This window comes from Zalophus californianus, chromosome 1 (genome assembly GCF_009762305.2).
Source record: "Zalophus californianus isolate mZalCal1 chromosome 1, mZalCal1.pri.v2, whole genome shotgun sequence".
NCBI lineage: Eukaryota > Metazoa > Chordata > Mammalia > Carnivora > Otariidae > Zalophus > Zalophus californianus.
In genome coordinates, this window is record NC_045595.1 from 208,895,091 (window position 1) to 208,909,850 (window position 14,760).

Here is a 14,760-nt window from a genome sequence, read left to right on the forward strand (position 1 = left end):
CATGATAAGGACTTGGACGTTCAATGCATTGCTTTTGAAATGCACATAGCAAAGAGCATCCCTTTAAATACTGTATTCTTAGTGTTTGCATATGTGTTTTCCGGCGGTTTCTGTAAAAGTTCTAAAGCAATTCATTAGACGCTTGCTAAATGGAAAATCATTTGGTGAATGTGAAATGTCTCTGTCTTACTGTTTGGGGGATGAATTTCTTTATTGCAAATAGGCATTGCTCAAGATATTTCAATGATTCTTTCTTTTGGGGGCACACAGAAGTTATTATGGAAATCAAAATCACAATGAGAGATCACCCCACACCTACCTGTCAAGATGGCTACTACAAAAAACAAAAGATAATAAACGTTGGCTAGGATGTAGAGAAATTGGAGCCCTTGCACGCTGTTGGTGGGGATGCAAAATGGTGCAGCTGCAATGGAACAGAGAATGGAGGTTCTTTGAAAATCTTTAGAAAAGACAACCATTTGACCCAGCAATCTCATTTATGCGTATTTATCCGAAAGAATGGAAATCCAAATCTCAAAGAGATATTAGGACTCCTATGTTCATGATAGCACTAGTCACAATGGTCAAGGTGTGGAAACAACTTAACTAGCCACCCATGGGTGAATGGACAAAGAAAATGTGGTTTATCCAATAGTGGAATGCTAGTCTCCTTTAAAAGAAGGAAATCCTGCAGACTTTGACAGGGCATGAGCCTTGAGGATGTTATGCTGAGTGACATAAGCCAGTCACGGAAGGACAAATACTTCGGACAAATACTCCACTTTACATGAGGTGTCTAACGTGGTCAAATTCAGGCAATTGAAGTGGTTTCCAGGAGCTTAGGGAGAGGAGAAATGGGGAGTTCCTAATCAACAAGCATCAAGTTTCAGTCAAGGGAGATGAAAAATCTCTTGAGACCCGCTCTCCAATATTCTACCTTTGGTCAACAATAATGTACACCCCAAAATTTGTTGAAAGAGCGGGTCTCATGTTAAGTGTTCTTACCACAATAAAATGAATTTCTGTGTCTTGAGGCACCTGGATGCCTCAGTCAGTTAAAGTGTCTGCCTTCGGCTCAGGTCATGATTTCGGGGTCCTGGGATCAAGCCCTGTGTTGGGTTCCCCGCTCAGCAGGGAGTCTGCTTCTCCCTCTGCCCCACCCTGCTTGTCATCTTCCTCTCTCCTGCTCTCTCTCAAATAAATAAATAAAATCTCTTAAAAAAAAAAAAAAAAGGATTACTATGTCTTAACCACATTCTCACATACACATTTTCAGATCTGGGTTCTATTTGTAACCCGAAAACCACCAGTCCTGACAATCCCCTAGAAAATGTGGCATCAGTAGAGGGAACAGGAGCTGGGAGGACAGCTCTGTTACAGCAGGAGAAAACCTACATTGGGCTGAGGTCACGTCGGGAGGGGGAGGCTGGTGCGGAGGGAAGAGTTTTGTGAAGGCATTGGAGAACAGCTGGGGCTCCGTATCGCTTCCCAATTCCAATTCCCCCACCTCCCCCTTGGGGCCGCACAGCTTTAGAAGTCGAGTCTCAGCAGCAACCTCTCAGATCTCCCTGGTGTGTGTGCATATTTGTGGTCACACCAGGGAATGGTGCTAAAAGCCCCTCCTAACTTCGTGATCAAAAAGATGGGCATTGGTACTCTTCAGATAACTGGGCACTCATGCCCAATTAAGTTGGCTTGTTGAGCCTCACTGAACGAACAACTCGTAAAGAGTGTGCGAATCGCGATAATGAGCACTGACTTCTTATGCTTCTTATGACACACTGGTATTTCAAATTAACGGTGAAGGGACATGGCAAAAAATATCAAATAAATTGGAAACTGCACTAAATTTAAATTCAGGTGAGAAATCGGACATGTCCCCAAACCCCACTGGGTTCTCATAGACTTTCAGAATCAAGGGGCTGGAAGAAGCTCCATTCCCAAGCCCCCAGGCATGACTCTCTAGAAGATACTTAGACCAACAAATGTTTAGTTTATGTGAACATATTTCCAAAGAGGAGATTCCATCATTTTCCTCTGCAACTTTAGAGTTATATTTATGTGGATGTGTGGTGGTTTTGAATATATTTTATTTCCCCGCCCTTCCTCAAACTACATGTAGTTTACAAGATTGCATACAAGACAACATGATATAAGGCAGATAGAAAAATGCATCCCAGACAAAATGATAACATGAATAATCAAAGGAATGGAAGTGAATGGAATTTAAGGCAGAAAAGGAATTAATTATGAAATAATATCAGCACTTTGAGTTGGCTTACTCTTTATAGCTGCTAGAGGTAGGACACCTATTTATCTCTGAGCTTCCTACTAGCCAAAGCAAAGAAGGAAGTGTATCCTGTTACAGTTCAAAGGGTCTGAAACATAAAGATGAACCAGCTACTCAGTGGAAGCAGAAGTTTCTCTCGTGGCTTCTCCTGAAGAGAACGGGTGGTACAGCAAGCAGTTCCCAGTATCTGATCACAGGTCCAAAGCATTCCACACAGCACCAGGGGACTGGTTAACAAAACAGGGTGCTCCAAGCACACAGGTCTCAGCTGCTTCAGCTACAGAAAAATCAAGAGACTACACGTGCTCAGCTAGTCCCCCATACTTGCCATTTCTTGACACTCTGGAAAGAATCAGCCAACCTAAGAGATCAGGGAAGGGATATCAAAAATAATGGAAATAATGGAAAGGCAAAAAGATCTTGAGAGATGGAATGCTGTATGTTCCAGTTTCCACAATCGTCTATTTCTGTGCTTTAAACTCAAAATCGCCTCTCGGAGTGCCTAATGCATTGTGGGCAAACAAATATTTACAGACCTTACTTGATTTGAACCTAGGCTGTTGGGGTCCTGAGTCCAAGCACTTGGCCACCACATTCTAGGACCTCACCTGGGAAGTCCACATGAGCAGTCACTCTCATGGACGTGAAACATAACTGAATGGACCCTCAGAAAACTCTGTTTCATTACTGTTGGGTATTCTCAGAAGGATATCCTGGGAGTGGCACCGAAGGCAGTCATGGAGAGGTTTGCAGATGTGAGCTGAGCAGGGGTAGCCACGTGCAGACAAGTCCTCCAGGGAGAAGCCAAAGATGGCGTGTTGATGGGGACATACGTATGAATTTTGATTAGTCTAGGTTTTTTTTTAAAAAAGTTTGATCATCTCAATTTCCAGTTGACTATCAAATGCTCGCCCCACAAGACTTCCTTGAGGTGCTCGGCACTGAGCACGCTCTGCAGAGATGATGGCTTACACTGGCGAGCATGGGAGGAAATCCAAGGAGAGGTCCCCACGCTAGGAGGCATAGCAGGAATGAATCTGATCCACAATGTGGGCCCAAGAACTGAGGACCAGGACAGAAGCTGCACCATTGGGAAAATAGTCAGTCTGAGGTTTTAAGATCAAGTGGAACACAGCCGGGGACAAAAGCTTCATTTAGCTGTTGCTATACATAATACCTTATTTTTAAAAGGGGTAACGCACCTGTGAAAATGTACTGAGAAATTAAAGTTGGGGCTTTGTTTTTGAAAAATAAACTCGGCATCTGACATTGCTTTTCTCACATCAGAGACTACTTACAGCAGGAGAGATTCCATCATGGAAAGAGCCCACAGTGAATGGCACAGACGTGACCATTAGCTTGACAAGAATGGAGCCTCAGCCCTGCGCTGTGGTCTGTGCTGTGTGAATGGACCTCATTTATCCAAGAAGGTCGTGGAACACAGCCCCAGGCGACAACCCTGAGCTCACTAGCCATATTACATCTCTGATTCACCCTCACTTCACAACAGTTAGCGGAGGCCCTAGGGCCTTAGAAAAAGTCCAAAGCAAGTCAAAATCCAATCTGGAACATCCATATACTTCTAGAAGTGGGCAGAGACAAACCCACAATCCTCTTGAAAATCTACCTATTTTTTCAAGACCCTTCCTTCTTCTTACCCCTGAATTCCTCTTGCCCTTAAGAGAGACCTTCCACTGCCTTGCTCTCTACCACATGCTTTACTTCCAGACTGATCTTCCCCAAAAACAAACCCATGTTGGGTATGTGCAACCTAAGCCCTTCACTGGGCCATAGCACCTTTGGATAAACCCACACTCCCTATATCTTACCCTGGCCTTGGGTCTTCTCAATTCATTCAGCCCCTTTAACCAGTATTTATGGAGCAAGTCTCTCTGCCAGGCCCTGTCCCAGGTGCTAGGGATTCGCCGGTGTCCCTATTCTCTTGGTGTGTGCATTTGAGTGAAGAAAGCCCTCTCCCTGACTCCACCTACCCTTGCCCTTGAAGAGCACGTTCTCTATCACCCTGACTCTTATGTGGATAAGCAAGCTTAAGTTACTCTCACGCAGTCTTCAGCTCGTCACTGTTTACTAGAATGTCACTATCTTCCCGAATGTTCTTTTTAGCTTATTGGGCGATGAAGCTACGTAAGAGAAATGCAAAGGCTTTCTTGGTGGCTCTGCCCTAAAAGCCCAAAGAGGTCAGTTCCGAGAGAGGGCCCTCCGTGGGAGGCTGGCCCAGGCATGCATTCTGGGCCTGTCTCAGACCTGAACACCAAAAAACCCTTCTCAGGTGGTTTTCTTCCTAAGAACCCTAAGAGCACATACTTAGTCTTAATCGACTGAACAAACTCCTAATCGAGTTTCATAGCATGAATAGAGGTAAGTCACCACAAAAGGTATTTTCAGGACCCCAGACAAGGAAGGGATTGTCTGGAGAGCGCTGGGGTAATTTGTGGGTCTGTTTTATTTCTGAATCAGAGGCAGTGGAAAAGCTGCTTCAGACCCCATGGCCCGAGCAGCGGGTGGAGCTCGGCAGTGATTCATGGAGAGCTCTCCGCTCAAACTGAAACTGTAGATGTTTGTCTTCACAGCTGTGTGTTATTTTTACCCTTTTACTAAATACGCTCTCTTACACCTGGAATCCCAGTCTCTTCCCTCCAGCCCGCCCCCTTCCCCCTCTCCAGAGCAGCTGAAGACTCAGTTAATTAAAAAGTCACCACCAACTCACCAACAGTTAGTTCTTTGTCCCTGAAAGGGGTTTGTTTGAAGGTTCCCTGAGTTTCATTACTGAAGTTTTCACTTCTCTTTACCGCTGAGAATGGATATCAGCGAGATCTTGAAATCTGGGGAGAATGGCATCCTTTTGGGATTCATCATTTGGAAATAAAATATTCTACAGAATAGGATCTCTATAAATAGTTACATGCTCAGGATGAGATGTGGCATATCTTCTACCTTGGGAGTTGTCTTTTTTTTTTTTTTTTTTTTCCTCTTGAAATACTTTCATTTGTCAGAGAGGAGAGAATTAAGCCCAGTAGCCACCAAGGCGCTTCAGGTTTTTATTTTCACAATAGGCTACATAAATTCTGGTTAACCAAAGTTATTTCACTTTCAAGATAGAAAATGCCAAAGCGGTCCCCCATCCCTTCGCCAATACCCACAGTGACCCGATGGGATTCCCATGCGCCATAATGGGGAGCAAGACTCCTAGGCCTTCTTCCGCTACAAAATGGCGCCCATCCACTTGACATCCCAAGAGATGGCAAAGACAGCAGTGAGTGGCTGCCGAGGAGAGGGGATGAGGAGAGGTCTGCTCCAGACCGAGAGGCAGTAGCAGAGCCTTTGTCTCCTTCCTGACTTTTCCCTGAGTGGGGCTCTCTCGGTCCACGTCTCATTTTTGCAGCCCAGTGAACTGACTCAAGGACCCTTGCAAGCAGGACAAGCTACGACTAACCGACCTCACTATCACCGTTCGGGAAATTCACCAGCTTGCAAGTCTCCAACACTGTGCCACCCACACCTTGGAAGACGGCCGAGCCTAATTAGGAGGCATCTTGCAGGCCAACCCGATTCAGAACCCTGAGGCAGAAAGGAGCATATGAGATTGCTGTTGCAGATTTCACTGTCCTAACATAACACATGAAGTCTTATAGAAATTGCAGGAAAATACACATTGAGTCAAATCTCAATGAGTATAAGTGGAGAGGCATGGAGAGAGAGCAGTCCCAGCAAACAACTTTCAAGTACCAAATGTTGAGTGTTGCACATAAAATGAGGGAAAGTGGCATTAAAAGACCTTCAGCTGAGATTCCATTCTGTAGGTGGTTGCTGGGCACAGCTCAACACAAATGACATCAGGGTCCATGAACCGTCACCATCCTAATACTGAGAACTTTTTTTTATTTTTAATGTCACCCCAGCAAGTATTTACTGAGAGCCACCAATGTACTTGGATGGCAAGCTTACATTTTTTTTAAAGATTTTAGTCATTTATTCCAGACAGACAGAGAGAGAGAGAGAGAGAGAGAGCATGAGCGGGGAAGAGGGGCAGAGAGAAAAGCAGGCTCCTGGCTGAACAGGGAGCCCAACGTGGGGCTCTATCCCAGGACCCTGGGATCATGACCTGAGCCGAAGGCAGATGCCCAACCAACTGAGCCACCCAGGTGCCCCCATGCTTACAGTTTTTAACATGTGGTTTTGTTTGGAGACATCTGATGAAGGTAATGTGAAGGCGAGTGCAGGTAAATTGACCTGCTGTAATAAATTCAAATGAGATGCAAGTAAATGGTTTTCAAATGTGTACTATCTGCAAGAAATCAAAATGGTCAGGGTTTGGATGTAATGCCTCTGAGACAAGAGATAGAACAGTTAGCTCGCCTGTCCCATGGAGGAAGCTCCGTTGTCTGGCTAAAGGAAGCAGCCTGAGGGAGTAGAGAGGAGTCCAGGCCTGGAGTCCATGGGCCCATGACAGGTGGATGTGAGCAAGTTATGAAAACGTTTGGAAACTCAATGGTTTTCATCTGGGAAAAAAAGGTGTAGAATCATAATGCCATTTCATAAATTTAGTGAAGAAATTGGAAGGGATATTGTGTATTGAAATCTATGAATAAATCACGGTGTGCTATGAAGTTGCTGATGAATGTTGCTCATTCTGGACGCTTTCTTTCCTGCCCCGAGGACTGGGTCACACCCTCATGCCTGCTATGGCTGGGCCCTGAACATCCCTCTGTTCTGTACTCGTCCCGGGATCCCACAGAAGTTTCTTCACCTTTGATGGGCCGTGAGCTTCTCTTCATCCATCTTCATGGCAGCCAACACGGTGCATGATGGAAACACCAACTAAATGTTAATTTAGGGCAGGTTTTCTCAGTTTTACACTATTGACACTGGGGGCCAGACATTCTTTTAGAGGTGGAAGGAGGGGAGTCCTCTCTGGTATATTATAGGATGTTGAACATCTCTGGCCTCCAGCCACTAGATGCCAGGAACACCCTCCAGTTGTGACAATCAATAATGTCTGCAGACATTGCCAAATGTCCCCTGAGGCACAATCACTGTGGTTAACAACTGCTGGGTTCATGAATTAAGATCCACTGAACTTGGGCAAGGAGGTAAGAGCCCCTCCCCCTCTGCCTGGTGTTTATGAGCACTAAATGCGTGGCCCCAACATCTGAGCTGGTACTTGGAGGGGCTCAGGCCCTAATCTCAGGAGGATTCCCAGTGTGGTTTGCTTACACTTTGTTTGGAGTATATCCCCAAACGCTGGGTTCATCCCCACTTCCTTCTTTCTTACTCTGTAGGTCCGACCCATCAGCAAAGCATATCAGTTCTACCTTCAAAATACGTCCAGAATGCCATCACCTCTTCCCCACCCTCCACCCCTACCATTCTCACCCAGGGCCCAGCATCCCTTACCCTAACTCCTGCAGGGGCCTCCTGGTGGGTCTTGGCTTCAACACAGGAGCCAGGGAGATCCTGCTACATCTGAGTAACATCACACCCCTCCCCTTTGCCTACAGCACCCCAATGGTCTCCTAGCTCACTCAGAGTAAAGCCCACAATCACTTGACCTCATTGCCTGTTTGTGGCTTGGGTCACTAAATGTCAGTCACAATTATCCTCTAACACTTCAGGCTGACCTCGGGGCCTTTGCACTTAGCACTCCCTTTTCCTGCAATATTCTGCTGTTTAACCAGAGGGCGTTCTCCCTCGCTACCTTTGGGACTTTATTCAAGTGTCACTTTCTTAGAGGTAATGCTCTCAGGCTACCCTACCTAGAATGGCCACCCCCTTTCCTGCTTTATTTTATTCTTAACATTTACCATGATCTAACTGGCTATATATTTTAATTAGTTTTCTGATTCAGTGGCCATCTTCCCCATGAGAAAATGAATATAACCGGGCAGAATTTTTGTGTGTTTTATGACTGTATTGTTAAGTACCTAGAACAATGACTGTACACAGTAGGCCCTCAATAAATACTTGTTGGATGAATGAATGGCTGCATGCATAATCAGTATGTCTGATGCCAATTACACTGCAGGTTGTATGCTCATTACATGTTATGTCAAAAGTCCTTGCTTATCCGACGCTAGGCTGGATTTATCCACCCAACAAATCTTCTTCCCAGACCACATAGAGAGGCAAGACCCAGGCTCCCCCACACAGGCTCAGCCAGGCAAAACCCCACTATGGTGTGAGGGGAGGGAGGTGCTCCTCGGCCCCGGCAGACAGACCTCCCGGGAGCAGACCAACGTCCACACGTTGTATTCTCCCAGAACCTTCACTCTGCAGGCCACTCAGTTTTCATCTCCCTGGATCCTGCAACAGAGCAGTGGTTCTCAGACCAGTGAGCATGGGAATCCCCAGGGGGCTCATTAAACCACAGAGTGCTGGGCTCCATCCCAGAGTCTTGTCTGATTCAGGAGGTGCGGGGTGGGCCCAAGAATCTGCCTGTCCAACCAGCTCCCAGCTGGTGCTGATGCTGCTGATCTTGGGGCTTGACCCTGAGAATCACCACACCAGGGAACCTGCATCTAACTGACTCACTCGAGAAGTTAATGACCCCAGGTGGTCTGGGGACAGAGCTGGGGCAGGATTCACAGCGTGGCACACAAATTCAGTATGTTCCCGCTGCAATGAGCTTCCAGGTGGGCCTACGTGGGATTTTCCTCGCCTGTGGAAGGATGCAGGAGATGTCCAATGCAACACGCCTGAGATCTGGCTGGCTCTCTGAGTCAGAGATACTTAGATGCTGCTCTGCACACAGGACTGCCTGCCTACTTGTGGAAGGCAATTTTGTTGTGGCCGTATGTGTGCGTGCGCACTTGTGAGTGTGTGTGCGTGTGCGTGTGTGTCTTGGCCTGTCTGTAGTGGCTTCAGCCTTAGCAACCTCACAGCCAATTAAGGCCATCAGCAGGGGGCTTGCTTAGAGGCCAGGCGAGCAGCGCGCCCCCCTCTCCCCACCCGCAGGGGCTCCGTGTGTATGCGCCCGCAAACAGCTGGTTCAGCTTTGAGTGTGCACAGACGCTTCTCCACTGTGTGAACACGTGGGGGTTTCTCGTGCATCAGGCTGGAGTGAAGAAAGGGAGAAGGCAGGGTGGTCGTGGACTACTGAGGCTGAGAAATGATGTCCTGCGTCTACACGGCATGCAGTGAGATTAGTATCTGCATGCACGGTACCCTCTGATATAGTAGCAGCCAAGCCAAACCCACAATTACTTCCCCGTTGGCTCACAAAGCAGTGGTTCCTTTCTCTCCTGTTTTCCTTTTATTATTTTTTATAGAGCACTATTATAATGGCAATAGATCTCATTTCACCACTTGTATTTCATTTCAGGAGCTTGTGAGCACATAAGGGCTGAGGTTTTGTAGAATTCCATTGTTTGGTGAGGAACGGAGTTCCTCCCTCCTCCCAAAGCACTTGGTCTTTTCCTCCTACGGGTAATGGATGGATAGGGGCAAGACGGCATTCTATGCAGCAGGAGCTGGGTCAGATTCAGGCAAGACCCAAGCTGCAGAGTGCCCCTGTCCTTGGGGGTCTCTGCTGAAGAGCAATGAGGGGCCGCAAAGGGAACAGCACGCATGTTGCAGCCAAAGTCCAGTTTTTGACTGAGGTAAATTCTCCTTGAACTTGACTTCAAGAGGTGCGTGTGCCGCATAAAAGTCCACCACATGAAAGCTCAGAGCTATGACAATTAGAAGAGACTGCTGAGCTGGGAGCCAGGAGGTACACTTCTTTTCTCGCTTCTGTCTCTAACTCCCTGGCACACCGGCCTGAGGCTTCTGGCTCGGGGGAGCTGGTGGGGAGGTGGTGGCTGCCTCTGGAAAGCTGCTGGGAGATGGAGTGTTCAGGAGCTACACCCCCGTCCCTGGTGCTCACGCCTTCCTCTACAGTGTCTCTGCCATGAAACCTGGAGGGCAGGACCCCTGTCTCCACAACTCTGCCCCTTCCCCTGACATCTCAGGTAGGGCTGGTACAGCCAGGTGCCCATTCAAGGTCTCCAGAATGAAAGCAGAGTGAATGCAAGAGTCAGGTCCTCTTGTATTGAGCTGGAACTGACGTGTGTAAGTAACACTCAGTGAGTCAGCAAACCCGGCAGGTCCGATCCTCAGCCTTCTTCTATCTGCTGGTCGGGCCTCTAGATGAAATAAGCCTTAGCTACGCTGATGGATTTTGAGCATCCCCTTCCTCCACACCCGTTCAGGCAGCTTTGCCATGCTCTGAAGAGCAGACTCTGCCTGGCCACCCACCTCTCAGTACTCTGCTAGGTCCCAGTGAACTACGGATCTGGTGTACCATCCCCTCTACCACTTCCCATCTAGCCAGGCCGAGCCCCTTAGTGACAAGGAACTGACCACCCCAGGGGAACCTCGGTTTGGAGGTCCGAAAGGAATGGCTCCACCAACCACTGAGCAGCACAGGGTCTGGGAGCACCAGGTATGGCCAAGTTTCCTGTGTCCATCTGGCCAAGGCATCACACCCAGCGACTTAACCCAACACTAATCAAGGTGTTGCTGTGAGGACTTTGCACAGATGCTGTTAACATCTATCATCCATTGACATTAAATAAAGGCAATCATCCTTAATACTGTGGGTGGGCCTCATCTAATCCGGTGAAGGTCCAAAGAGCAAACACTGAGCCCTCCCTAAGGAAGAGAAAGACTGCAGCCTCAACTCCTACCTGAGTTTTCAGCCTGCCAGCTTGCCCTGCAGACCTCAGACTTGACAGCCCACACAACTGCCAGAGCCAATTCCTTAAAATAAGTGTCTAGCCTATCGGGTGTTTCTCTGGAGAACTCAATGGACACACCCGGCCGGCCCCACTCAACTCCGGCAGACAGCCGAGCTCTGGCAAGGGAGGGCAGGAGCCCTGTATCTGTCTCTACTACAGAGAGGATCCATGCATGTCACCCTCCTGTCTCTTGGGGGTGGGTAACGATGACACTTGGTTACCAGCTGACATCTGCCTCAGAGCTCAACTCCACAAAGCCTCGGAGGTTCCTGAGGCCCCTCCCCCCCATTTGATACCAGGTCTGCCATTTTCCATCAAGGAAGCATATGGCCCTTGATCAAAGGTAGATGGAGTAGGCTGTGCTCTCTTCACGGACAGCACCTGCCAAACATACCACCGTGGATCCGAGAGGAAGACAAAGATTAGGAGACTGACTTCCCTCGGCGTCCACCACCAAAACACGTCACAGTTTGCTTCAAAAGCTGGAACTGCTTTTGAAACTCCTGTGATGGGAACATTTGGAGCAATCCTAGAATTCTGTGAGGGCCTAAGAAAGGAAGGTAGTAAGGTGTCCATTGTTCCCTCACAAGAAAACTGATCAGTTCCTCCGAAAACAATTGCATTTCCCAGAAAAGTGACCCACTTTTGCACTAAAGAGGAATGGCCAAAGGGCCTGTCCCCAGCAGCCGGGCTGAGGAATGTGGGAGAAGCTTCCTGGGAGCCCTGTCCTTCTTGGGGACCCAGCCCCTTGGCCAGCCTCGGCGTTCCTGTCCTGAATCCCTGTGGGGACCTCCTCAGGCTGGAAAGGCTGGCTCACGGTCCCATCCAGGTGGCAAGTGGACTCCGGCTACTGATGGGAAAAGCAATGGTGCCCACTTCTCCTGCAAGACAACAGGCTTCTCCTATTTACATGCAGGGAGAGCACCACGGAAACAAGGGAAGGTTTTGTTTCTGTGACACCAGCCTCACCTCCTTGCTCTGTCTCCTTCTGAGGCTGCTAAATCCAGGCTGGCAATTCCTGGAGCTGGTCTTAGACCAGGCTCCAGAAACAAGGGCCAGGGCACGGCTCACTCTGCTCATGGCTGGCTGGAAATCACCTCAGTGCCCTTTGTCTGAGGTCTTCTCTCCCACTCTCTCCCACACGCAAGGTCTCTCTAATACACATACACACACACACACACGCCCGCGCACACGTGCGCTGATGTATTCTGGGCAGCTAGCCTTGGAAGAAGTGCTAAGTACTCTCAGTGCTCACAGCACGACGACCAGTTAACGAGCCGTGGAAACATTCTATCGGATGGATAGGTTTACCTGTGAAATATGGACATGTAACCATCCACTGGCTGGGACGTGGCTATCCTGGACCCTTTGATAGCATTTTCTACCAAGGTCCTTCCGTCCTCTCGGGACTCTAGGAATTACCGCCTTGCTGGGCCTGCCTTGGCTTGAAATCCATTTAAAGGACCGGCCTCATAGCAAGATTCAACACCAGAGTTACCGTTCCCATTTTCCAGAAGCAGCCAGAGGCACCAAGGTCATGGACTTCTCAGAGCCAGGGAAAGCTCTAACATCTGCGGTCTCCCTGTTTGGCACGTCAACCTCACCTCAACATTCCCGCTAAGGGACTGTGACTTGGCACCTTCATCAACTACAAGTTGACGCAATGGTTTCCAGCGCTTATAAAACATGACAATTATAAAAAGCGCATTTAGCATTAGATATATGTGTAGCAAAAGGGGCCTATTATAGTTGCAACAGAGTGGAAAATGCACTGGGTGTGGAGTCAAACACCCCTGGTTTGAATCCAGTTGCTTTAAGCTGTGATCTTGACTTAGCCAGAAAATGCTTGAGCCTCAGTTTCCTCTTCCATCGAATGGGGACGAGCATTCCTCACAGGGCTCCTTGGAGGACTGATAGCTCGCGAGATATAAAAGGGCTTTGTACATGATACAGCACTGGCAAGTGTGAGCTGTTCTTATGATCCCACGTCAGACTGTGCAACATTTAAAAGACATTATCCTGGGGCGCCTGGGTGGCTCAGTTGTTTACGCGTCCGACTCTTGATTTCGGCTCAGGTCATGATCTCAGTGTCCTGGGACCAAGCCCCGCCTTGGGCTCTGTGCTCAGCGGGGAGTCTGCTTGAGATTCTCTTTCTCCTTTCCCCCTCCCCCTCCCCCTGCTCATGCTTTCTCTCTCTCTCTCTAAAATGAATAAATATATTTTTTTAAAAAGAAAGAAATTATCCTTTCTTTGTCCTGAGATTTTACATTCTTTCTGGATATATCTGGGGTATTATATCATAATTAAAATCAACTTTACTTTTCAAACCCACAGCTGATGAAATGCTTTTGAGTGTCAGAGACTATTCTGCATTTGATAACACATTCTGTCGTGACCGGCATATCATGACAAACTCAGGAAAGTTAATACTTAGGCATGCCATCAGAGCAGGGTTGTAAGCATAAGTCAAGACGAGAAGAAACAGCGTGGTGCATTAAGAGAAGGGGACAGAGGAGGGAGGAGTTGGGGGGGGTTGGAGGCCATATGAAGTAGACCCGTTAGCCAAGTCATACGGCTTGGACATATGCTGCATCGCCCGGTCACTAGTTGACACTCTCCCTCCATAAAAACATAAGACAGCATTATTTTCCAGGCAATAAAAACCTCAGGGATGAATTCTGCCATATGTGGGCACGGCCCCCCTCCCTTGTGCCTGGGAAATAGAATCGAACACATCTTCAAAGAGAGTTCTCGGTAAATATAACCGAGGTTTTACAACCTCTATCCTCAACGCAAACCACTGGAGAACACATTTTCTCAGCATCGCCCAATGTTATCATTCTATGGCCTTGCTTTCTGAAACACTCCTTGGAGGAGCGTGACTCATTTCCATTTGGCCTGATCAAGGGATAGGAAAACCAGAAGTCCCGGAGAAGAGGAGTCAGGGGTCTCCTTACCTTGAGCCGTTCACCTGGTTAGGGTTACATTCCATCTTGATGGTGACCCTGGCTGGGGGTTGAGACAGCCAGTCCTGCTGAGGGACGCGTGGGCTCATCTTGGATGTCTGTCCATAGTCGCCGGAGGAGGACGCGGTCATGTCTGTCTTGGCCAGGTGTGGCGTCCCGTAGGCACACTCAAACAATGACTGGTCCTCGCTCACAACCGATAACGCTTCCTGAATGCCCAAAGAAACACACATTCAGGACACGCCGAAGGACAGGCATGTTTCAAAGAGCTGCTGACTTTAGAGTCATTTCTAACTGGGGGCCACAGTTTAGGGAGCTTTCATGGTATATCCAGTTCTATGTCTGAGGAGAAAAAAGTAGCCGGTTTTCTTCCCTCCAGACTCTAACAGTTGGAACCAGCCGGCCCAGAAAAACTTTCCTGCGGGTCTCCGAGCATCTCCGGCTTGACTGCAGCAGTGCAGATAATACCCACTTTAATCTCAACTCAAGGAAGTTGAATTTCAAAGGTCTTAGAAGACATCCAATTGCATGTGTCATTATTTGACAAATGCAATCTATAATTCAAGCAGACAAGGTACAGAATGGTCACGGAGATTAAAAAAAGAAATGGGATGGGTAACACCTAAGAGTCTGGCAAAAGAGCCACATTCCCAGGAGATTTAAAAGAAGACGCACTTAGAAGAAGAAGAGTAAGGGGACGTGGAGCCCCGGAGGACAAACGTACAAAGATACGAATTTTTCCACTTCGAAGTTATTAGCTGAAATAGAG

The 14,760-nt window shown here is 47.9% G+C and overlaps 1 protein-coding gene across 9 annotated transcripts in view; it reads right to left on the minus strand.

Moving 5' to 3' along the window:
- ERG (ETS transcription factor ERG) overlaps positions 1–14,760 on the minus strand; it is a 252,399-nt gene that overhangs the window by 42,892 nt on the left and 194,747 nt on the right. For 8 of the 9 annotated variants that reach the window (XM_027584632.2, XM_027584631.2, XM_027584639.2 and 5 more), the window contains one exon: positions 13,983–14,200. In XM_027584632.2, the coding sequence (XP_027440433.1) occupies positions 13,983–14,200 (218 nt within the window). Of the gene's footprint in view, positions 1–13,982; positions 14,201–14,715; positions 14,740–14,760 lie in introns of those variants that run through there. The other variant, XM_027584638.2, reaches the window with a different exon arrangement.